Source organism: Oryctolagus cuniculus, chromosome 3 (genome assembly GCF_964237555.1).
Source record: "Oryctolagus cuniculus chromosome 3, mOryCun1.1, whole genome shotgun sequence".
Classification (NCBI taxonomy): Eukaryota; Metazoa; Chordata; class Mammalia; order Lagomorpha; family Leporidae; genus Oryctolagus; species Oryctolagus cuniculus.
This window is the reverse complement of record NC_091434.1, coordinates 16,779,856-16,803,049: the sequence shown is the minus strand read 5'-3', so window position 1 is coordinate 16,803,049 and position 23,194 is coordinate 16,779,856. Positions and strand designations below refer to the sequence as shown.

Genomic DNA, 23,194 nt, shown 5'->3' with positions numbered 1-23,194 from the left:
AGAAATTTTTGACTATGACTTAGTAAAACAAAAATGAAAGAATGGGAATGGGAACCAGTGCTGTTCAGGGGTTGAGTAAAGGGACATAATGATAAAGGGACGTTGTAATGAGATGTGTATCAAAGGCCATAAAACATGATACATATGCTTCTGAACTAGTTCTCAGAATTTGTCCTAAGACTAGTAGAACAAATACAGAGACGTTTGAATAAGCTTATAGCATTTCTCACAGAATCATCCCAGTTTATACTCTTAGCAGTGTTGTATGGAATTTCCCGTTCTCCACATCCCTGCCTGTAATTTAGCTTCACTTTCCTTTAGCCTTTTTAGTGGCTATTTCTTGCATCTCATGTGGTTTTGATTTCTCTGAAAAATGACATTCAGCCCCCTCCGCGTAATTATTGACCGTCAGCTACCCTCCTTTCTGGAGTGTCCATTCATACTGCATCACTTGTCTTTTCCTTACTGGGTTACTGATGCTGCATTGGTTACATTCCCTCTCTGTGGCTTCCCTTTTCACCCTATCACTAGCATCTCTGGGGAGCAGAATTATTTAACATTGATGTTATCCAGTGTATCAATCCACAGTCAGTCCACAAAAGGATTTTTTTTCTCTTTGAGGTAACATTTTTAATCTTTAACTATTTAGTGGAGGGTCTTCACCACTTGACATCAATACTTACTACAACTCTTCAGAAAACAGATAATGGTATTGGCAGGAAGACAAATAGACCAATGAATGAAAAGGAATATAAAGTATATAGATATATTCACACACACACACACACACACACACACACACACACAGAGATCTCCCATCCACTGGTTCACTCCCTAAATGGCCACAATGGCTGGCTGATCTGAAGCCAGGAGCCAGGAGCTTCTTCAAGGTCTCCCACGTGGGTGCAGGGGCCCAAGGACTTGGGCCATCTTCTACTGCTTTCCCAGGCACATTAGCATGGAGCTGGATCATAAGTGAGGCAGCTGGGACTCGAACCATATGGGATGTCCACATGTCAGGCAGAGCTTTAACTTGCTACACTGTAACACCAGTCCCAAGGCATGGTATTTCCATGTAGTAGAATATTACATAGCTCTTAAAATGATTCTGCTATCATGGGAAAATGTGACCAATAGTTCATGAAAAAAGCAAATTATAGAACAGAGTGAACAGCGCAGTGCCACTGGTTGTCAAGTTGTGTGTATGTGCTGGGGAGAGTTATGGGGCACAACAGGTTGAGCCACCATTTGGGACGCTTACATCCATCTGATATCATTGCCAAGTCTAGTCCTGGCTCCTCTGCTTTCATTCCAGCTTCTTGCTAATGCATTCCAGGGGACAGCAGAGGATGACTCAAGTTCTTAGGTTCTTGTCAACCATGGGGAAGACCTGGATTGAGTTCCTGGCTTTGGCTAGGCCCCACCCTGGGGCATTTGGGGAGTGAACCAGTGAATCGAACTCTCCCTGCCTTTCAAATAAGTAAACTTTTTTTAAATTGTTTGTGTGCATAGGGGAAAGTTAGTAGTGGATAAAATTTTCTGAAATACATTTTTAACAGTGAGCCTGAATTGTTTGCCAAAACCAATAAGGCTATTTTTGTTTAATGGACACAAACTGTATCTTTTCTCCTCCATCCAAGTATATTATAGACAATTAAAAATAAAAGCACAGAACCGGCATTGTAGCACAGCCAGCTATGCTGCCGCCTGCAACATCAACATCTCATATGCCTTTGAGTCCCAGCTTCCCCACTTCTATTCCAGCTCTCTGCTAATTTACCTGGAAAAGCAGCAGAAGATAGTCCAAGTCTTTGGGCCCCTCCACCCATGGGAGAGACCTGAATGGAGTTCCAGGCTCTTGGCTTCTGCATGACCCTATGGCCATTTTGGGAGCGAACCAGTGGATGGAAGATTCATCCATCTCTCTCTCTCTCTCTCTCTCTCTCTCTCTCTCTCTCTTTTTCTGGAATGGAGAGTTTAAACTTTGATGAAAGTATAACACCTCTACCAGACACTTGAATTATTTTTTTCCTGCCCTTGCTCTCTTTTTTTAAGAGAACAATACTTATTGTGAATTTTGGCAATCAAACAAGGACATGGGTTCCAAACAGCTTATGTGTTGTTTGTTTGGGAATCAGTTTTAAAACCTGCAATCCATTGGTTTGCAAAATTCCTTTGTCATTTCAACCCTACCTCCTAAGTCTGAGTGCAAAAGGAACCAAGTTCTCAACGACATTCATTTCCCTCCTGCCTTTCTCTGTGGTGCTGTTTCAAAATGAGAAAGTCACTTAACAATGTTTACAGAGTTGAGCTGGGCCAAGTTGCCTGTGGAGAGAAACTGCAGTGTCCAGACAGACACAAAAGGGAAAATGGACTGTTTACCCATCACAGTCATAAAACTGTCTGAAAACTGTTCTCATTACCAAAATATGTCCTTCTTGGTGATCTGATGGCCACTAATCTGGCTGCAGCAGACAAACCTGGACGAATGCAGTAGTAGGCTTGTGACTATGTTCTGAAAAATCAGCGGAAGGCCTAGAACTTACCTTGAATCTCAAAACCTTGCTGCAGTCCACATTTATGTCGGTGGGGATACTCCTGGAAGCACACTCACATGAGAAAGGAAGTAGGTCCGTCACGTTTCACATGTTTAAAAGCACACATCCCGTAAGTGCTGTGACTTACTTTATAGTTTTGAAGGCCTCACACCTGCATAAAGTTATTTCATTGGGCCATCTGCGAGGGCTTTGAGGAGACAGGCGTGCTGCAGCTGCTGCTCCCCCCGGGGGTCCCTCTGCACCCTCACCATTGCAGGGCCTGGCCCACAGGCAACGCCTGCCATTTCCTGCTCCTGGGCACCTGCCTGCCCCACACACCAGGCATCCAGCTGCCGCACGACTAGAGCCTGTGGGTCACACAGTTCCCGAACGCTGTGGCCACCACCACTTGGACACGTGAGAATCCCGTAAAGCCTGTGCAAGCCGCTGCCCAGTCTGCACCTATATGGCCGAGGTGGCAGGCTCCCAACCGGAAGTTTGACGATCTCAAAGAAAATTTGGTTGGCACCCGCCAAAGCTCTACAAAATAAGAAGACTCGCAAACTTCTCCTCTCTGACTTGCACATCTTTTGCTTGGCCCCTGCCTTGGAAGGGGTGATGGTTGCCAATCACATTATTAACTGCTGATGGGGTGGTTCAGCTTTTAGCAGGAGAAGAGCTGTACTTGGAAGATTGACTTTTTAGAAAAACTTTTATCTACTGAACAAAATACAGAAGTCATGAAGAAAGGCAAGAAATTTCATTGAATAGTCATCTTTATAATATCCAAGTGACTGCTCAGTTGGAATACAAACACGTTTATCCTAAGAACTGTGTACAAGTAAGAGGTTTCTGTAGGGTGCCACTTGTTGGTGTACTGGCCTGCTTGATATAGTGCTAATCAAAAATGAGAGTTGATTAAACTTAGTTGAAAGCTAGGGAACTTGGGTACCTGTAAAAGTTACAATGCAGTACTGATTTCAAGCTCTCTTGCTTATTTTATTCTTTAAACCTTGCAGTATACCTCAAATATAAAGTTTATAAAGTCTTAATGATCTTGCTACCAAAACAAAGTTCCATGAGAGATTTCTCATCTCAGAAGTTTAAATCAGGTGTTCTGCTGCTGGTCCACTGTATTAGAATTTTCTTTACCTGTGTGCTTTGCAGGATGACCCTTGGGTTTCTCACACTTTCCACTGGAATTAAAACTAACGGATGTGTGATTAGATGGTGAATAGTACAGTGGGACAACCTGTAAATGATAATGTCACTGTTTCTTGCTATGTCCTATCTTGATGATTAGCATACAGTTATTTATAAAAAAAAAAAAACTGATGGCATTCCTTATTGTAGTTCCCAAATTGGAAATCTATTTTAGTCAGTATTCTGAAGAAATATGGAGCCATAAGAAATGCCATTGCTGTTCTTATTCCAGAGTGGTAGGTAATGAATACAAGGAGGTTAATGAGATGTGGTGTTTAATTAATGAGTTTTATTTTTGTTACATTTACTGTAAGTATTTTTTCACCTCCTTTAGAGAGGAATAATGTTTCCTGACTAAAGATGAAAAATGATAATTCTTTTTCAAGATCCTTGAATATATTATGTATCATATAATTGTTTTAATTTCTCATGAAATGTCTCCATTCCCTACCAATAACATAAACACAACAATAAATACAACAAAGAACTTCATTGGGGCCAGTGTTGTAGTGCAACAAGTTAAGCCACCGTTTGCAATGCTGGCACATATGAGCACCGGTTTGAGTTCTGGCTGCTCTTTTGATCCAGCTCCCTGCTAATGCATCTGAGAAAGTAGCAGAAAATGGCCCATGTGCTTGGGCCCCTAACACTCACATGGGAGACCCAGATGGAGTTGCAGGCTCTTGGCTTCAGCTTAGCCAGGTCACTGCCGTTGCACTGGGGAGTGAACCAGCAGATGGAAGAGCTCTTTTTCTCTCTGTCTCTCCCTGTTTCTCTGTAACTCAACTAAATGAATGTTTTTTTCTTTTTAATATTTCACATACGTGGGTCAATGGCAGAATTTGGTTTCCCCACCATACTACTTCATTCTCATTATATTTGTGAAAACAGAATCACCTGAGGACAGATGGGCCTCAATTTAGCATGGTTTGATTTAGGATTTTTCAACTTTAAAACTATGCTAGAGTGATGCACATTCAGTAAAAGTGATCCTTCAGATTTTGAATTTGGATCTTTTCCTGGGCTAGTAACATAGGGTTGGATCTTCTCTCATGGCCACTGGATGGTGGCCACCACAGATCCCGGTGCATTATCATGAGGGGAACAACCAATACTCTACAGTATGCTATTGCTAAGCTAGACTATGTTAATGTATTTTTGACTTAACGACATTTTTCTTTTTTTTAAGAGATTTATTTATTTGTTTGAAAGTCATAATTATAGAGAGAGAGGGAGAGACAGATCATTTGTTGTCTAGTTCACTCCCCAGATGGCTACAACAGCTGGGGTTGGGCCAGGTGGAAGCCAGAAGCCAGGAGCTCCTTCCAAGTCTCCCACATGGGTATCAGGGGTCCAAGCAATTAGGCCATCTTCCACTGCTTTCCCAGGCCATTAGCAGGGAGCTGGATCTTAAGTAGAGTAGCTGGGACTCAAATCAGTGCCCTAATGGGATACTGGCATTGCAAATGGCAGCTTTACCACTACATCACAACACCAGTCCCAACTTTCTGGTGGGTGTGTTGGGACATGCCCTCATCGTCAGCCCATGAGCGTTTGTACCACAGTCTTTCCCCTCCTTGTACCTTGCATCTCACTTGTCCATTATCATGAAATCCAATGGCTTCCCCTTCTCACCTGACACATAATGACCAGTAAGTGACAATCTCTGTAATTCAGATTGTTCAGCCTCATCAAAAAGACTGCATGACCATATCTGACTTCACTAGAACAGTCTGCAAAGATTTATTTTTATAAATCTCCAGTAATGTCCAGTTCCTAGTATGGTAAGAGAGCTGCAAAGTATTCCCCTAGGACATTCTGCTTTTGCACAGCAGCCAGACAAGGGTTCAAACCCACATTCCCCAGGGCCAGTGACAAAGGACTGGGTACAGCTACTTTTCCTCTAAATGTGAGCACCAGGTCTACAAAGCGTTTCCAGATCTTTCTCCTGTGCCTCTTTGTGCACAATTGTTACTACATCAAAATACCATTTGAGGGTTTTCAAAGACTACAATATCAGTTTCCTGTCTAGCACTGATGTAATTCAGAAGCTTTTTAATCAATTATGAGGGTTCCAAAAAAGCATGCTGGAAGCTCTGACATGCTGCATTCAGCACAAAGAGACCATGTTGGCATCTGTGATTCAGCGAGGGGAGGCGGTTTCACCGTTCACCCCATGATCCTCTGACCAGCAGCCTCCACATTACCAGGACTTGGTATAAATGCAGAATCTCAGGCCCCACGTGGGCCTTCTAAATCAGAACCTTCATTTTAACTCGCTTCCTAAAGGATTTGAATGCAGGATACAGTTTGAAAGGCACTGGGTCTACAGACATATCTCAGCAAATACGGTGACGATGCCAATTGACTTTCAACCTGCGTGGACCTGCCTAACAATTATATTACATTGAACGTGACTCTCTTCTGTTCTGGCGTTGCTCTGAGGCCCTCTGCCCACCCAGATTTGAGAAAAATCTCACAAATGTTTGACAGTGTCTTTTGTGTCTCCTAGCAGATTGCCCTTCCCTATACTTGTCATTCTTGCAAGCTGTTGTCAAAGATGATGTTATAACCTGCCTGGAAACTTGTTTGATCTAATGTCATAATCCTGCTGACCTGACAAGCCCTGTGATTCATTCTAGTCAGAACTGTTCATATTAGTGTGAATGACGATTGGGGAACTTTTGTCTTTTTCTGAAGACCTCCTGTTTGGACTTGTTAGATTCTGTGAAGCCACAACAAGCAACTGATTATTTCCCATGATTTCCCAAATCATGCTGTAAATGGGATAAAATTGAGAAATAAAGAAAGAACCTAAGTACTTTCTGGTTAATATTGATATTTTAAACAGTATAATAATACCTTATTATAGCATCATATTAATATAATACCTGCTTTGTTTACTTTCTTAGCAAACCAGTGCTCTTGAAAGACAATATACAAAAGAAAACAAGTTTGCAATCATTTTCCATGAAATAGTATATTCAATCCTCTAAGGGAATTTTCTTTATAAGCAGTCATATGACTGAACATTAAACAATTATCTACCTGCTAAGTAGGATTCCTAAATCGTAAAATTATAGCTCTCTTGCAAATATAAAATGAGTATGTGTCAAAGACTTTATTCAACTCATTGATCCAGTGTCAGTAAGATTTAATAAAAGAGTCAATACATATTTGTGAATAATTTTAAAAAGAAATATTACATTCAGATTACTGGGTTGCATACAAAATTGGTTCTGTGTTCTATAGGAATACTGTCCTACGGGCAACTGACTGTAATCTTTGCAGGTGAATGACATTCCCACCAAACAGAAATTATTTTCCTATCAACCAGGCAAAAAATCTACCAGCTAACCTCTCAACTTCACAAAATCGGAGACCTTTAACTGAATTGTACAAAGCACTTTCTCTTCTATGATCCTTGCACAGCCTTTGTCAACCATATGATATTGAAATTAAGTATTGCCTTGTTCCAGTTTTTGTATAATTTTTCTTAACACATTTATAGAAAACCATTTTTTGGTCAAAAATACCAGTCTGATGTCTACTGATGGTCAAAATATGCTCACTCTCCAAGTGGGCCTTTATCTTAAAATTACAGAAGGTGAAAACCAGCATAATTTTTTCTGCCTCATATAGTTACTTCCAAGCTTCAGTGATTTTCCAAGAGAGCTTTGTAGAAAGCCTTCCTCTTTATCACCATAGATATTCATGCCTAGTGAGCCTTAGACTCTCCCTTATAACAATGCTTGGATATCCAAGGTGGCTTAGAGGACAGACACACCATAGAAAGGAAGGGCTCCCATGACAGCAAGCCTACCAAAGACCTTGGACAGCAGAAGATGCCGTAGCTGTGCTCGCACCACATGGCATAGCATTGGCTCCCTGCTTTTGGCCAATCTCTGTAGCCCCTTAGGTGCTTCACCAGGAAATTAATATTTTTAAACTTACATGTTCACTTTTTCTGCCCTTATACTTATGTTAATTATATAACTTGTAGGCTTCTCCCTGTAATCATCTATATTCATATTCATGAACAATGGTTGCCTCCCTCTTGCCATTTGGCTGCTATTGAAACTCATTTGCATCATTCTCAGAAATTGAATTCATTGTGAGCTAGGATGGAAAAGAATGAATATTCTGGGTACAATTGGGAAACATTGATCTATAACTAAACATTATTTTCTAGAAAGATCTGTAGAGTGTAGGTTTGTTTCATTTGCTGTAATGTCAGTGTCTGCTTGCATTCAAAGCATCGCAGCATCTGCAAAGAAGTGGATCTTGGCTTTTACTCCGCTCCTGGCTTCAGCTCGCTCTCTGAAGGCAGCCAAGGGCAGAGAAGGCCCTTACATTCGCAGCAGGGGACCTGGCAGAGGGGTAGACGCCAGAATCATAGAGTTCGCATAAATAGTTCCGAGATTTGAATGCATTCTTTCCTCACAATAGAATGAATGGGTTTGTTCTCTCCCCTTCTTTCTAGCTAGCTAACCTTGTGTTGTGTTGGTCCACTCAATAGCATTCTTCAGTGAAGATGTTTGGAGAGAGAATGTAAAATTGTCGCTGGTAAACTGCATATGGGAACGTGATGTAGGGTCAGAATTCACAAACGCTGGGAGTTCTCAGGATTAGGGCCTGTTGTTGAAATACCTGGAGATGTTTACCAAAAGGAGCCGTGTTTCTGTCTGGCTGAGACTGAAAACACTGTTTTATGTGTTTATATAAACTTTCACAAAAATTTGTTCTGAAGCTTTGGATAGCTCTATTAGCGTTCTTTTCTAAACACTTTAGCCTACCTATTATTGTTTCCCATAACAAGATACAATAAGGTGTAAGCTTTTATACAAATACTAAGTTTTATAACTGAAAATGAGAATGAGTATAACAATCACAGGGCTATAAACCTTGCTACGTTTAACTTTGGAAAATGTTAGTTTCATGTAATGACTTTTCCCTCAAATAATTTAAAAGGCTGAATTTAAATCTGGGATGGTAAATTGAATTCAAGGTTGATTGTATTTCAGTGTGATCTGTGGGGTTGTGCTGGTAATGCATCCTAAGTGCCTTTTATTTTAAATGTTACTTATGATTGTCATGTGGGTTCTTGGCAACATTTCATTGTTTTTGATGTGACATGAAAATTATAATCATTAGTTATTTCTACTTTAGTCTTATTTTGAAATGTTCTGATTTTAACTATCTGATTTTACCTCTTAATTTTTATTCTGGTAAAAATGACAGGCATTGACTATAGAAAATTTGAAAAATACTTCAGAGTGTAGAGAAGATAATAGTACTCTGTGATAACCCAACAGCAAAAAACTGTTGTCTATTTCTTTCTTATATTTTATCCATGCATACAAGTATATATTTTTATAAAATTAAGATCAACCCTTATGTAAAATTTGTATTCTACATGATATACCTCACTTATGGCTATTTAAAACCATAAAAAAATCTGGTTGCATAAGTGTATTTTTTCAGATAGAAAATATACCTGCTGTGTTATGAAATAAAAATATATTTATTTCATATTTGATATAAAGAACAGTAGGCTTGATTTATATCTTTTCATATCATTAGTGTGATGAAGTATGCATTGTCTTTTATTATCATAGATTAGAGGGACACAAACATAGAGAAGCTGAGGCAGAGAGAGACAGAGTGGGAGAGCTCCCATCTGCTGTGTCACTCACCAAATGTCTTCAATGGCCATGGCAGGGCTGGGGCTAAAGCTGAGTGCCAGGAACTCAGCATAGGTCTAGGGACCCAGTTATTTGAGTCATCCTCTGTTGCCTCCCAGGGTCTGCATTGGCAGGGAGCTGGAGTCAGGGGCCAAAGTGGGGACTCAAACCCAATTACTCTGATGTGGAGCTCAGGCATCTTAACCACTAGGCTAAACATTTGCCTCTGTTCTATTCTTTATACTACTTTTGTTGTTTACATTTTCTGATCTTTCAGTAATGGAGCACAAATTACTTTTTGGACTTAATTGGCGTGAGTTAAATAACCCAACAAGAATCATTCTTCTATGTTAACTTTCATGAGCAGCTTTATTATCTTCTCCAATTATTTTTTCAGAATAAATTTCTAAGAGTCAAATTACTGGGTAATTGAGTATTATGTAGATTAACTATGAACTATGTTTGAACTATGTTGTTTGCAAAGTAAAGAATATTCTGCCATTTTTGCCCTCATGTCTTTTCCTTACCTTGCCTTTTGTACCACTGTCTCTTGCCTATCTTGTGTATATTTCATCTGCCTATAAACACCTGCATTCTTCCCTCTCTGCTCTCCACCCTTGAAATCCACCTATTCAGGATGGGGTTATCCCAGTGCTGGCTGGTTTCTCCCCCCCCACCTCTGCCTTGGTTTTAATTAAACTGTCATCTGCCTTACATTTATTTTTTGCCAATCTATGTAACTGCGAATTACTTTCCCTCCGGTCCCACATACAGGTATCAAATCCTTTGCAATTCCAAAGAAATTACCTCCTAATTTTTAAAAAAGATTTATTTATTTGCAGGAGAGAGAAAGAGAGAGAGAGAGAATGGATTTTTCTATCTGCTGGTTTATTCTCCAAGTGTCCTCAACAGCTAGCTAAGGGCCAGGAACTCCATCTGGGTGGCAGGAACCCAAGTCCTTGGGCTATCCCTGCTGCCTCCCAGGCATGTTAGCAGAAAACTGGATTGGAAGCACAGAGCAGCCTGGACTTGATGGGCACTCTTACGGGAAGTGCATGTCCCAAGTGTCAAGATAACCTCTGCACCACAATACCTAGCCATCCTAATTTTTAATTTACAAAAAGAAAAAAAAGGAAAGAAAAGGAAACAGGAAAGGAAGGAGGGAAAAGAGAAACAACAGATACAACTCAGAGATGGTAATTTTGTGTTTTCTGTGAATTGAGTAGCTTAGAAAAGCTAATGCAAAAAAGGTGCTGCCAAATTTTCAAGCATTTGAAGTATTTACTTTTAGAAGCCATTTAGAATAATTTTGTTATAGGAAATTGAAAGTCTCAAATTAGAAAGTTCATTAGCTGTGGTTCAAGTGTTTTTCTTACAAAACTATTTAAATGTGTTTATTGCAGTATCACCTTTTATGGGTGTGCACCGAGAAAGAAGAGAAAAATCTACAGCAGCCTTCTTGTGACTAAGATTAGTTTTGCCTCAAATGCTGGGGCCATGGACTAAAATCATCTCCTGCTGAATTGAAGGTGAACACAATTAGTTTATAAAGAATATTTGAACCAGATGCCTGGGAATGTGGTAACTGCAGTTACAAAGGAAGACAGGAAGGAATGGAAGAGTTTACTTATCTATTGAAACACTGAGCACTAAACACTGCAGACATTCAGGATGAGAGCAATGTGTTCTGCTCTCCTGATTACTGTAACTCAGTGTCTGCTACAGGTCAGCCACTAGGCAAGGAGCTCTGGGAAATAATGCAAAGATACAAGGGACCTGGAGATGCTGGTCAGACTCCTGCCACCAGCTTAGAGGAAGAGCATGCAAACACGTTACTGTAGCAAAAGACAATAAAAGGGGTGGGCTTTTTGAGTGATAATAAGTGAGTGCCTTCATATTCAGTTCAGGGAACGGGAAGAGGGTTGTTTTGTTTGTTTGTTTGTTTTTCCCAGCTGTGGAGATACATGATATTTTAGAACAAATATAGTTTTTTGAAGAAAGATTTATTTATTTGAAAGGCAGAATTACGGGGCAGTGTTGCGGTGCAGAGGATAAAGCCTCTGCTTGTGGTCTCTGTAACTCAGCCTTTCAAATAAATAATTTTTTTAAAAAAGGCAGAGTTACAGAGAGAGAGACGTTGATTGATTTAGGATTTATTTACTTATTTGAAAGGCAGAGTTACAGAGAGGCAGAGGTAGAGAGAGAGAGAAGTCTTCAGTCTGTTGACTCACTCCCCAAATGGCCACAAAGACTGGGGCTGGATCAGGCAGAAGCCAGGAGCCTTGAATTCCCATGTAAGTGGCGAGGAACCAAGCACTTGGGCCATCTTCTGCTGTTTCTCCAGGTCCATTTGCAGGGAGCTGAATCAGAGGTGAGGCAGCTGGCACTAGAACCAGAGCTCATATGGAATGCCAGAGTTGCAGGTGGCAGCTTAGCTACAGTGCTGGCCCCGAAGAAAAGTAGCTTTTGAGGTGAGCCTCAGAGGCTCTGGATAGACAGAGATGGCTGGAGTGTGCTGTACGTAACAACAATGCAACATTCGATGATGAAGGTGTACTAGCCATGTTGTTAAAGCAGGTGCACCTTAGTTGAGTGGAAAGTTCAAAGGGGAAAGTAGAGTGAGAAACCCCTTCGTGCCCAGCTAATGAAACCCGCATCATGGAGCACTTTAGCTATCAGCTTCTAAAATGGACTCACTACATCCCAGTTACCTTGGATGGTTCAAATGTAGACTCCTGGGCCACATTTTGGATCAGAATCAGGGGGCAATGTCCTGAGTCTGCAGTTTATCAATCTTCCAAGGTGATTCCAATGACCACAAAAATTTGAGAACATTTGCTGTTGAAACAGGCATCAGGGAGGCAGCTAGTGAGTGCTTTGAGGCAGGAGAATGGTGAGGTTAAGCTGAAAGAAAAGATCTGGTTCTGGCAGATGGAGGGAGCTTGTGAAGTGAAGTGGGGAGTCCGTGGACCATAGTGACTGGTGACTACAGGACGGGGGAGGCGATCAGATGCCACCACGACTGAGTTTCTGTGATCAGGGAGACATCAGAAATCTATCACCAGAAATATATGTAATAGACTTTGTTGAGCACCTGCAAGATCACTCTGAACCTCTGCCCCCCTGACCTGTGACAGAAATTACCATACCAAATATTGCTGGAATTTTCAGAGGGACTTTCACATGGGCTTGTGAGCAGTCTGACCCCACCTGTGCCACAGCTGCTGTATTTAACACCATGGCATCAGGACATTTTTGTGGGATTCCTTGTCCTCTACTGAGGCTGTGACCCTGAACCACCTGGTCTTGCCCACTGTTCTCCTGAACCAGCTGCAACCTGACATGAGCAATAATTGACCTGCCGGCTGTTCTAGAAGATGCTGTTGCTGCTGCTACTGCTGTGGGTGTACTGGGGTCTCTGCCAGGCACTAGCACCCTTCTCTGCTATCTGCATGGCACCATGAGCTCTTAGAGTTCCCCACCAAGCAAATCAGTTCTTGACCCATGACCGTGTCTGTCTCAGAGGACATGGTGAGTAATTCAGGTGTTCTGTCACTGCTCTGCCAGCTGCTTCCATAATGCTCACCACTGTACCACATGGAGCACTGCAGCCTAGAGGGAAGAGGATAAATGGGTTCCCCATTGGCTCCTGAGATCTGTGCTCATATGGGAAGGGACAGGCAGATCGTGTTTGATAGAAGAGAGAACAGTTCCCTTTCACTTTTTAAGGAAGTAGCGCATTCATATGATGGAAAATTCAAAAGGAACACAAGGTGTCCTGTGATAAGTATCTTTGCCAACTGCCCCCCCCCCACTCATCTAAGTGCATCTCTTTGGGTATTCAAGAAAAAAATGCATGTATGTAGTCTCTCAGCTTTTAAAAATTGGAATGGTAACGTGCACTTTGTTCTGCCCCTTGGTTTTAGAAATTCTATATCAGAGCTTCCTCATTCTTTGTACAGCTTCATAGTATTCCATTGTGTGACTGTACCCTGGTTAACTTTATCTTGTCCACTACAGATGGGTTAGTTCGGATACCTCACTGTTACAAAGAAGACTGTAATGGATAATTTGTAAATACCTCATGTCAGAAATGGGCAATTCAGTCTTTATGGTCAAGTCCCAGAGTGAGATTTGTGGGGCAGGGAACAAATAAATGTGCAATCTTTAAAGTTATAGACAAGTTCCTCCCCATTTTGCATCCATAGGATTAATGAGCTAGAGTCTTCTTGTCTCTTGAGCAGAATGTTAAACTTCTGGAATTCTGTGAATGGGCGTGGGTGAGGAATTGATTCTTGGCAGACTGTGTGGGAAGGTGGAGGAAGGGAATGACATGCTGGGCACCTCTCTGGGTGTCGAGAGCACTGCTTTAGGTAAAGCAGCAGGCACTCAATCATGCTATTCATTTGCCACAAAAGCATCTACTAGCTTTGTTTGAAGTTTCATTTTGTCAGTACACAGTAAAATTGGCTTTATTGTTAGCATAAAGTTTCTGAATCTTAACACATGTATAGATTTGCATAATACCACCATGATATGGAAAAGAGTTGCATCATTCCAAACCCCAACGCTGTCGCTCTGTAGTCATACCCTAGACCTCTGAATTAATCCATTTTCTGATACCATAATGAAATACCTGTGGTTGGGTACTTATAATGAAAAGATTTATTTAGCTCCCAGCTTCTAGAGATTTGAGGACATTGCCCCAGCATCAGCTCAGCTCTGCGGCAAACTTCATGGAAGATGGAAAAAATGTGTGATAAGGCGCAATCACATCATCAGACTGAAAGCCAGAGAGAGACTGGGGTCCCAAAAATCGCATATGAGAGCAGTGCCCTAAGTGACCTAAGGATCACCCACCCCAACAGGTCCCCCACCTGCCATCACCACAGTGAGGATCAAGCCTCCAGCACACAAACCCTTGGACACAACTCAAGCCATATCCAAACTGTTAGCAACCTCTGATCAATTCTCTATCACAGGGTTTTCTCTTTTAGAGAACGTCATATAAATAGAAGTGTTCAGTGAATAACCCTTGGAGCTCAGCTTTTTCCATTCAGCAAAATTTGCTGAGGATTTTTCCCAACCACTGCACATATTGGTAATTTGTTGCTCCTTCTTGCTGAGTACTCCACCATATAAATGCATCACTGTTTTTTACCCATTCACCCAGTGAATGACACTGGGGTTGTTGCCAGTTGAGGTGATTGTTTAAAGAACATCTACAAAATTTTTATAGAAACTTAAGTTTTAATTTCTCCTCAGTGCAAATCAATTTTCACATCTTTTATAGGGAAGGGTCATTTATTTCTGTAATTTGTTTATTTCCTTTAATGCATTTGACTTTTTGGTTGTTGAAATTTTTTTAAAGATCTGTTTATTTGAAACACAAGAGAGAAAAACATGCAAACCTCATGACAGAATTTGTGGAAATGCCCATGCTTAGGATGTGGAAAAGGAAGATATAAGAGAGGAAACCAAGAAAGAGACTTTTTAGAGTTCAGAGAATAACCAGGATAGTGTAGACTAACATTAATAAAAGCGGAATGGTAAAGATCAATGGGTTAAAGGTTTAAATCCCCAAGGCATGGGGTTTAAAAGGAGAGAATCTCTCCCAGAATTCTAAATACAAATGCTATAATTCATTCTAATTAGACCAGCAGGGTCATATACCCACCCCTTGCACTAGTCACCAGGACACAGTGTAACGATTGGTCTTCCTAAGTTTCTTAGTTTCCCAGAACCTCATGGATCCCCAAGGGAAACACCAGACCCTTTGTTGGAAGACTTAAATGTGGAAGAAACCATGACAGATGTCTAGAAGTGATCGTTGAGAGTAGTGTATCACTTAAATCTAGGAGCTTAGATGGTTGTGTGTCAAGGTGAGAAGCGGGAGGTGGCATGTGTAGAAAATTCAACCAAATACTTGGATTTAACTTTGGCACCCAGGAAGCCTGAATTTGTGAAACTAAGGTAATAACTGATGAGAAGGAATATGGCAGAAGGCAGAGCAGGCCAAGCCCTGATGCCACACAAGGCTTCCTCTGAGGAGGCAGGCAGTTCCCTGTCCAGCCTTGCTCCTCTCCGTCCATTCTCCTCTCTGCAGTCAGAACACTCTTTCTAAAGTGAAAATCCATCCATACTGTTACCCGAAAAGAGCTTCACATTGCTCTGAGGCCATAGTGCTCATGATGTCCATTGCATGAGAGCATCTTATAGCTCCTGCAAGTGTTTACTGCTCTCCAGCCCAAAGGACCATCAGGGTCCACAGGCTGGCCTCCATGTTTCTTAAAAAGCAGCAATTTTCACATTTTACACTAGGCTGCAAACTCAGGCTAGATGGGGATGGTATTTGTTTAGTAAACATTGGACCCCCTAGCACTGTGTCTGGAATTCAGCAGGTAGTCATACACAATCATTGGAAGAATGGGTGGATGCCCGCTGATCTATGAAACTTGTGGTAGCTTCAGCGATCATTTCCAAGATCTAATTCTTATCCATTGCTCACCTAAGATGCCATTTTAGTAGACAGTAAGCAAGAGAAATAAATATTGAGTAAAGCTATCAGAAGAAGAAGACCCATAGAATTCTAAGTTGTAATATATGAAAGAGTAGAAGGAAACATGATGGAGGACACACAGTGCTTAGTTCTGGGTGGTGGAACTATGGGTCTATTTTTCTTACACCATTCCGAGTTTTCCAAATTTTTCTATCATGTACATGTATTAGTTTTTGATGTTTTCCAGGTTTCCTAATGCATTGTGAAATGTGTTTAAAGTTTTTTCAATTGTAAACTTTCAAAATAATCCAGATGAAACTTTGTAATAAAAGCACAGCAAGTTCTTCATTCTATGATCTAGCTGTATTGAGTACCTTAGCTGTATTGAGCCCCTTAGTTGTATTGAGTACTTAGTTGTGTACAGTACCTTGAGATTTTTAGATTATAATAAATTTTGCAAGGAGAAGACTAAGGAAAGACAAAAGTGTGTGAAATTGAAGAGTAAAAAATATTTTAAACAAAGAGGGAAGAAAGAAAGAAAACTATAATCTAGAATAGGATTGATTAAAGCACGGTGCTTCTGTCAGTGAAATTGCATGCACACTGTTTGGAATCCCATCTCTGAAGGCAGAGGAGTTGGTGGTGACATGACTAGAAGAGGGAGGCTTGGCACCACCACATCCAAAATCTCTTCTAAGACCACTCCAAATAAGCATGTTGCCTAAGTCACACGGTGTGTCTGCTGCATGGATGTGACACTCCAGATGCAAACCCTTCAGCCAGCTGTAGCCTCTGCCTGCCCAGAAAGGATGACTCCACTTCTGTGAAGACTGTGACAATACTTGTGCTACAACTATTGAAACACTTGTTTTTTAAGAAAGAAAGATTTATTTATTTATTTGAAAAGCAGAGTTACAAAAAGAGAGACAGAGAAAGTGAGAGATCTTCCTTCCATGGTTCACTCCCCAAATGTACACAACAGTTGGGGCTGGGCCAGGCTGAAGCCAGGAGCCTGGAACTCTATCCAGGTCTCCCAGGTGGAGGGCAGGGGCCCACACACTTGGTTCTTCTGCTGCTGCTTGCCAAGGTGCATTAGCAGGGAGCTGAACCAGAAGTGGAGCAGCCAGGACTAGCATCAGGGCTCATATGGGATGCTGGTGTCAGAGGCAACAGCGTAACCCGCTGCACTACTACACCAGTCCCACTTATAAGATTTAAATAATAGAACAATATCAGATTGAAGGAACAATGAGATTATAGCTGTTCATCAAGAAGGCAGAGAATTTATTCCAAAGTACAGAAAAATTGGAAGAGGTAACACAAACAGCCTGATTGTTGTGTACCTGTTTTCATTTTAAGCTTGTATAACCTTTCATTTTCTTGAACACCTGCTATAAAATAAAACAATGAAAATATCCTATTTTAGATATCAAATCATCCATAGCTAACTCAAGATGATGCCTACATGCAGGAAGCACTCATGGGCCTACACTGTTCTTTTCTTTCCTTCTCATAGGATGTGTTGGGTGGTGTCCTGATTACCGCACTCCTCATTGGCCTCACCTACCCCGCCTGGACTCTCCTTGACTACCTGGACTCAGCCAGCCCCCTCTTCCCAGTGTGTGTCATAGTTGTGCCGTTCTTCTTGTGTTACAATTACCCCGTGTCTGATTACTACAGTCCAACCAGAGCAGATACCACCACAATTCTGGCTGCCGGCGCTGGAGTGACCATAGGATTCTGGATCAACCACTTCTTCCAGCTCGTGTCCATGCCTGCTGAATCTCTCCCTGTTGTTCAGAACATCCCACCGCTCACCACTGGCATGTTAGTTTTGGGTCTAACCAAATTTGCAGTGGGGATTGTGCTGATCCTCTTGGTTCGTCAACTTGTACAGAATCTCTCGCTGCAAGTATTGTATTCGTGGTTCAAGGTGGTCACCAGGAACAAGGAGGCCCGGCGAAGACTGGAGATTGAAGTGCCTTACAAGTTTGTCACCTACACGTCTGTTGGCATCTGTGCTACAACCTTCGTGCCAATGCTGCACAGGTTGCTGGGATTACTCTGAACCTCCAACAGCTGGGAACTAGCCCACATGGGCAGGAGAACTAAGACATAGGAAAATTGTTGGGTGGGCAAGTCTTGACAATTCAGTTTTCTTTAAAAAAAAAAAAAAACTTGCCATATGTCTCTCTTCCTGATATGAGATGCATGATGCTGCTGTGCTAAAGGGGAAATTTTCTCATAGGCACCATTAGGTGGTAAGTGCTATGCTACAGTAGAACTCAGGCTAAAGCCTACAGCTGAGGTCTTTAAGGACAACCTCAACCTACTTTCTGTTACATGCACTTAGACCCAGTAATAGGTTGCAGGCTTGGCTCTATGCCCCACTGGGGTCTGGAGGCCCAGAGGAGATGGGACGATCTGGGAGGCTGGAGGTAGGGTCATTCTTTTTGGTCATGGCCTTGCCCCACACCAAGTCTCATTTCCAAAACTGGAACTTCGGCCCAAAAGAAAGGGTGGCGCTATATAAAACTGCATTTGTTGGACAGGGTTAATTCCTCAGTGTCACTCAGATTATACTATACCTGCTCAGGGGGTGAGCCCACTCCGAGTAAGGATGGCTGTGGAGTTGTGGGAGGCAGTGGCAGAGCTTTGAGGTCACAGGGAAGGGCCTGCTTTCCTTCTGAGTCCAATTCGCCTTTAGGCCTTCATGTTGAAATAGCAATCTTCTCTTCCTTGTTTGTGCATTTTGCAGGCTTTCAAGTACTATTGCTATTCTGACTCATGAGACTACTGGCTGCTGCCACCACCCCTGGCAAGTTGGGAGTTAGCTTTCCTTGTAAGTGGAGATACTCAGGATTCATTGAGACTCCTCCTGTCTCCTGCTCATGAGCAGCTTGGGATAAGCTCTCTATCCATCTTCAGCTCTTGTGGCTTTCATATAAACTTGGAAGGCACTGGCAACTGCCCAGCAAAGTGGACCAACAGAAGAATGGACCAACTGAATCCTTTCCGGGGCCTGACAAGGAGGGGATCAGCCTCCCTGCCATCGCCTGACAAGGCCGCTCTCTCTGAGCATAGTCTTTGTTTCCTAGTTACCTGCTGTAAATCTATTTCATCATCCACAAAGTAGAAACAGGGGCTCCCTTTTCATCCTCCCACCTCCTATCTCTCAGCAATTTTCAGGGTAATTAATGTGAGAACCAGTTTGGCCTCTCGTAGGAAAACAAGCCATCAGGGCACACCGTACCCCAAACTGAGGGCAGGTGCCCCAGAGGTTTAGGAAAGTGACCTTGGTGCAAACACCAGAGAGCTCCTTCCAGGGGCTTCTCTTCCGTTCTTAAAAATAAGGAACAGGAATCTACAGCTTTCTTTAAGATTGGTATAAATGGAGCGAATAAAGCATCTTTTGGGCTACAGAGGCTGGGCTGATGCCAGTGTTTCATGATCCTGATTCCTCATCGCCATGCACGCATTTTGGAACATTTGGCCTCTGAGCCTCTGCATCTAGTGTCAAATTGAAAACCATGCTTTTCCCAATTTCAAATATGTCCCATAGCCTTGTTGTTGGTGTGATCTTTGGTGTGTGACTTAGGATACAATTTCTCAAGCCAAATCATTTTTAGCAGAACATCCCATTTTCACTTAAAATTCTTCCAAGCTTATCATAGAAGGCAAGAGTCATAATGACTTGTCATTATGATATCAAACTCTGGAGGTGGAAAGCCCTGGTGGGCTGGCACAGCCAGTGGAAAGCTGTTGGTTGGATAAACAGGCACTTTCCTGCCCTTCAGTTTCCCCAGCTGCAAAACCAGAGATCACAACACTGGGTAATCTTTACACAAAATGTTTTCATTGATTGGTCTGAAGTCAACTGACAAAAGGGCTAGCTTTTCCACTTGTGTCTTTACAAAAGAGGGGCCGTGATTATTGTCACAGAGGTGGGTGCTGGTTATGTACAAACACACATACATACATACAGGTTTTTCACTGTCCCTTTGTTTTAAGCCCTGACCATCAGAAGTTCATGCAGTTGCATTGATGTATTTCAGGCTATAGTTAGTTACACAGTTAGAATTGAGAATGAATATATCAGCCACAGGACATTAAAGAATGACCCAAGGATTTGTCAGGGTTGGTCACTTTTTAAAGTTACCTGATCCCAGTGATAAAAAAAAAAAAAAAAAAAAAAAAAAACTTAAAAGTCTACACTGGTGAAGCCAAACTCAGTTTTTGAGCACACCTGTTCTTTGTCTAGAATCAGGCAGAACGGATTGAAAAAAATCATGACCTGATTCATACTGTTGTCTTTCCAGCCCCTTTGCAGCCATTTCTCACCCAGAGTTTCAGGTTGTCCAGTTCTCACACACTGCTGCCTAGCTCCTTCAGTCTGCCTTCAGTATCCTGACAGTGGGATAGTCTCTCTGGAGAAAGACTGCCCCCTGCCGGCTTGGCTTTTGTCTTGGTTCGAAGCCCCTCTCTGGATCTGGAATGTTGGAAATTAAGAATTTAAAAGTCAAGCTCACCATAATGTATTCAATATAAGCTTAGGACTAGTGGCCCAGCCATTCTTGCTTTTGGGAACTGTGACACCAAAGACTTTAGGGTTATTGGCCAGGAGCCAGGTGGAATGACATGCTCTTTTGCACACTCCTATTGTGCCCCCAATCTAATACCAGTCTGGGCCAAGGTGTCCATCCAGTAACCTTCATTCTAAACAGTCATTTCATGCCAGTTTTGCTCAAACCTGCACCATAACAGAAGCAGGGGACAAAAAAACCTAGCTGAGATGAACTAAAACCCCTTAAATTGCAGTGGCTGAAATCACAGCATGCCAGTGGCCTCACTGTAACATAGGATTTTCTCGCCCAATAGGCAACTCACGCTTCCCAAGTGTAATCCAAACGTGTGTTTCAGGGCCATATGCTCCAGGTTTCTATTTTGGAAGCCTTCAGCTGTGTTGCTTGTGTACTGTATATAAATGTAGTCTTTTTAAAATAATTTTTGTTTGGTCATGAGTTATTAAATGCTTTTAAGAGCCAGTGTCTGGTTTTTTTTTTTGTTTTTTTTTTTCCTTAACCTCGATCTTTTCCTCTGGTTCCCTTGGATTTGACCTGAAAAGAGGACAAAGGTAAGTGGCAGCCTATATGATTGCTGTTGACATAACTTAACCACAGGCAAATAAATGGTGGTGAGCTTTAGCATGACCATAGGTGTGGTGAGCAGTAAGTAGTAGGCTGTAATGTTTTCAACCACACCTCTAACTCCTTGATATTGGTGTGCCCTTTAAAAAAAAATTATTTGAGAGGTAGAGTTACAGAGAGAGGGAAAGATAGAAAGCTTTTCTATCTGCTGATTCACTCCCCAAACAGCTGCAACCACCAGAGCTGGGCTGATCTGAAGCCAGGAGCTTCTTCACACGCAAGTGTAGGGACCCAGGCACTTGGACCATCTTCCACTGCTTTCCCAAGCCATCAGCAGAGAGCTGGATTGGAAGAGGAGCAGCCAGGACGTGAACTGGTGTCTGTATGGGATGCTGGCGCCACAGGTGGAAGCTTAGCCTAGTAAGCCACAGTGCCAGCCCCTTTTACTAAATGTGGAGATAAAGACCACTGTGTACTGAAAAATAAATGTTACAGACTTTGCTAGTTTAGGTAACAAGGGTAGTACGTTTTCACAGATGAGTATCCTCTGCTAAACCAAACCACTACCCTAATTGAGATCCACATCATTGCAACCATGTTCTCGGCCTTTAAGCACTCCAATTTGCTATTTGAAATGATCCAGGAAGTTGACACTCTTAATTGCAAGGGCCAGTCAGCTAGGCAGCGGCGTGTGAGAACTGGACAACCTGAAACTCTGGGTGAGAAATGGCTGCAAAGGGGCTGGAAAGACAACAGTATGAATCGTGAGCAAGATGTATTTATTAGACACTATGCAGGGCACCATGGGGATGTGAAACTCCAACTTGTCCTGTGGAGTTATCCCAGGAGAAACACACAAGCTCTGAGAATTATAATTCAAGCTCCAAAGTGTTAAGGATGTAGAGAAAAAACCATGACAAGGGAACTGAAAGGAGGGGGAGAGTGATCCCAGCTTGAGGGCTATAGCAACTCAAGGCAGGCTTTGTGGAAGATGTATTGCATGAACCAGGCTTAAAGAACAGATGGAGTTTGCATGGGGAATGTGATGGGAAGGAGGTCTGAGATGATATTCCATGCTTAGTGAACAGCTGGTTGGAGGCACCTGCCCAAACCCCTCCAGCTATTAGGAGGAAAAACCCAACCCAACCCACACTGTAGTTGGTGATTGTGGGTAAGAATAACAGTGTCAGTGATGGAATAAAGGATGACCAAGGGGCTTTGACATTGCAAAACCGAACCACAAGGAAAGGAAGGAAGTGTGAGAAGCCCTTTCTAGTGAGGTAGCAGCCAGAATTAACTGAACAGCCTCCTTTGGTCCTTCTTCATTCACCTTTTCTCCATCTCTGTCTCAGAACTGCTCATATACAACCTTATTCCCAATTCCTCTTGCTGTGCTTTTGGCGGAGACCAGAAGCAACTGGGGATCAGTTCGTGTCCTTCATGCCCACTGCCTTCCTCATCCTTCCCTTAATGCAGGTCCCTGAACCACTCCTGTGAAGCTTCATTTGTGAAAATTAAAATACATGTTTACAGCTGGCGCCGCGGCTCACTAGGCTAATCCTCCGCCTTGCGGCGCTGGCACACCGGGTTCTAGTCCCGGTTGGGGCACCGGATTCTGTCCCGGTTGCCCCTCTTCCAGGCCAGCTCTCTGCTATGGCCCGGGAGTGCAGTGAAGGGTGGTCCAAGTGCTTGGGCCCTGCACTCCATGGGAGACCAGGAGAAGCACCTGGCTCCTGGCTTCAGATCAGTGCGATGCGCCGGCCGCGGCGGCCATTGGAGGGTGAACGGCAAAAGGAAGACCTTTCTCTCTGTCTCTCTCTCTCACTGTCCACTCTGCCTGTCAAAAATAAAAAAAATTAAAAAAAGATTTATATAAAAAAATACGTGTTTATGTGAAAGGCAGAGAGAGACAGAGCTTTGATCTCACTTGGTCACAACGGCCGAGGCTGAGCCAGGCTGAAGCCAGGAACCTGAAATTCAATTGAGGTCTCCCATATGGGAGGCAAGGAAGTACTCACTTGCTTCCTCTCAGGATGCACATTAGCAGGAAAATGAGAACCAGACACTCCAATACTGGACACAGGAGCCTCAAGCAGCTACTTAACCCCTGCGCCAAACGCATGC

The 23,194-nt window shown here is 42.5% G+C and overlaps 2 protein-coding genes across 3 annotated transcripts in view; one reads left to right on the top strand and one right to left on the bottom strand.

The window, feature by feature from the left end:
* SGPP2 (sphingosine-1-phosphate phosphatase 2) overlaps positions 1 to 20,130 on the top strand; it is a 133,774-nt gene extending 113,644 nt beyond the window's left edge. For both annotated transcript variants that reach the window (XM_070070151.1, XM_008259230.4), the window contains one exon: positions 17,440 to 20,130. In XM_070070151.1, the coding sequence (XP_069926252.1) occupies positions 17,440 to 17,991 (552 nt within the window). In that variant the 3' untranslated portion in view covers positions 17,992 to 20,130. The remainder of the gene's footprint in view (positions 1 to 17,439) is intronic.
* FARSB (phenylalanyl-tRNA synthetase subunit beta) overlaps positions 1 to 23,194 on the bottom strand; it is a 113,317-nt gene that overhangs the window by 1,203 nt on the left and 88,920 nt on the right. The gene's annotated exons all lie outside the window — the stretch shown is intronic.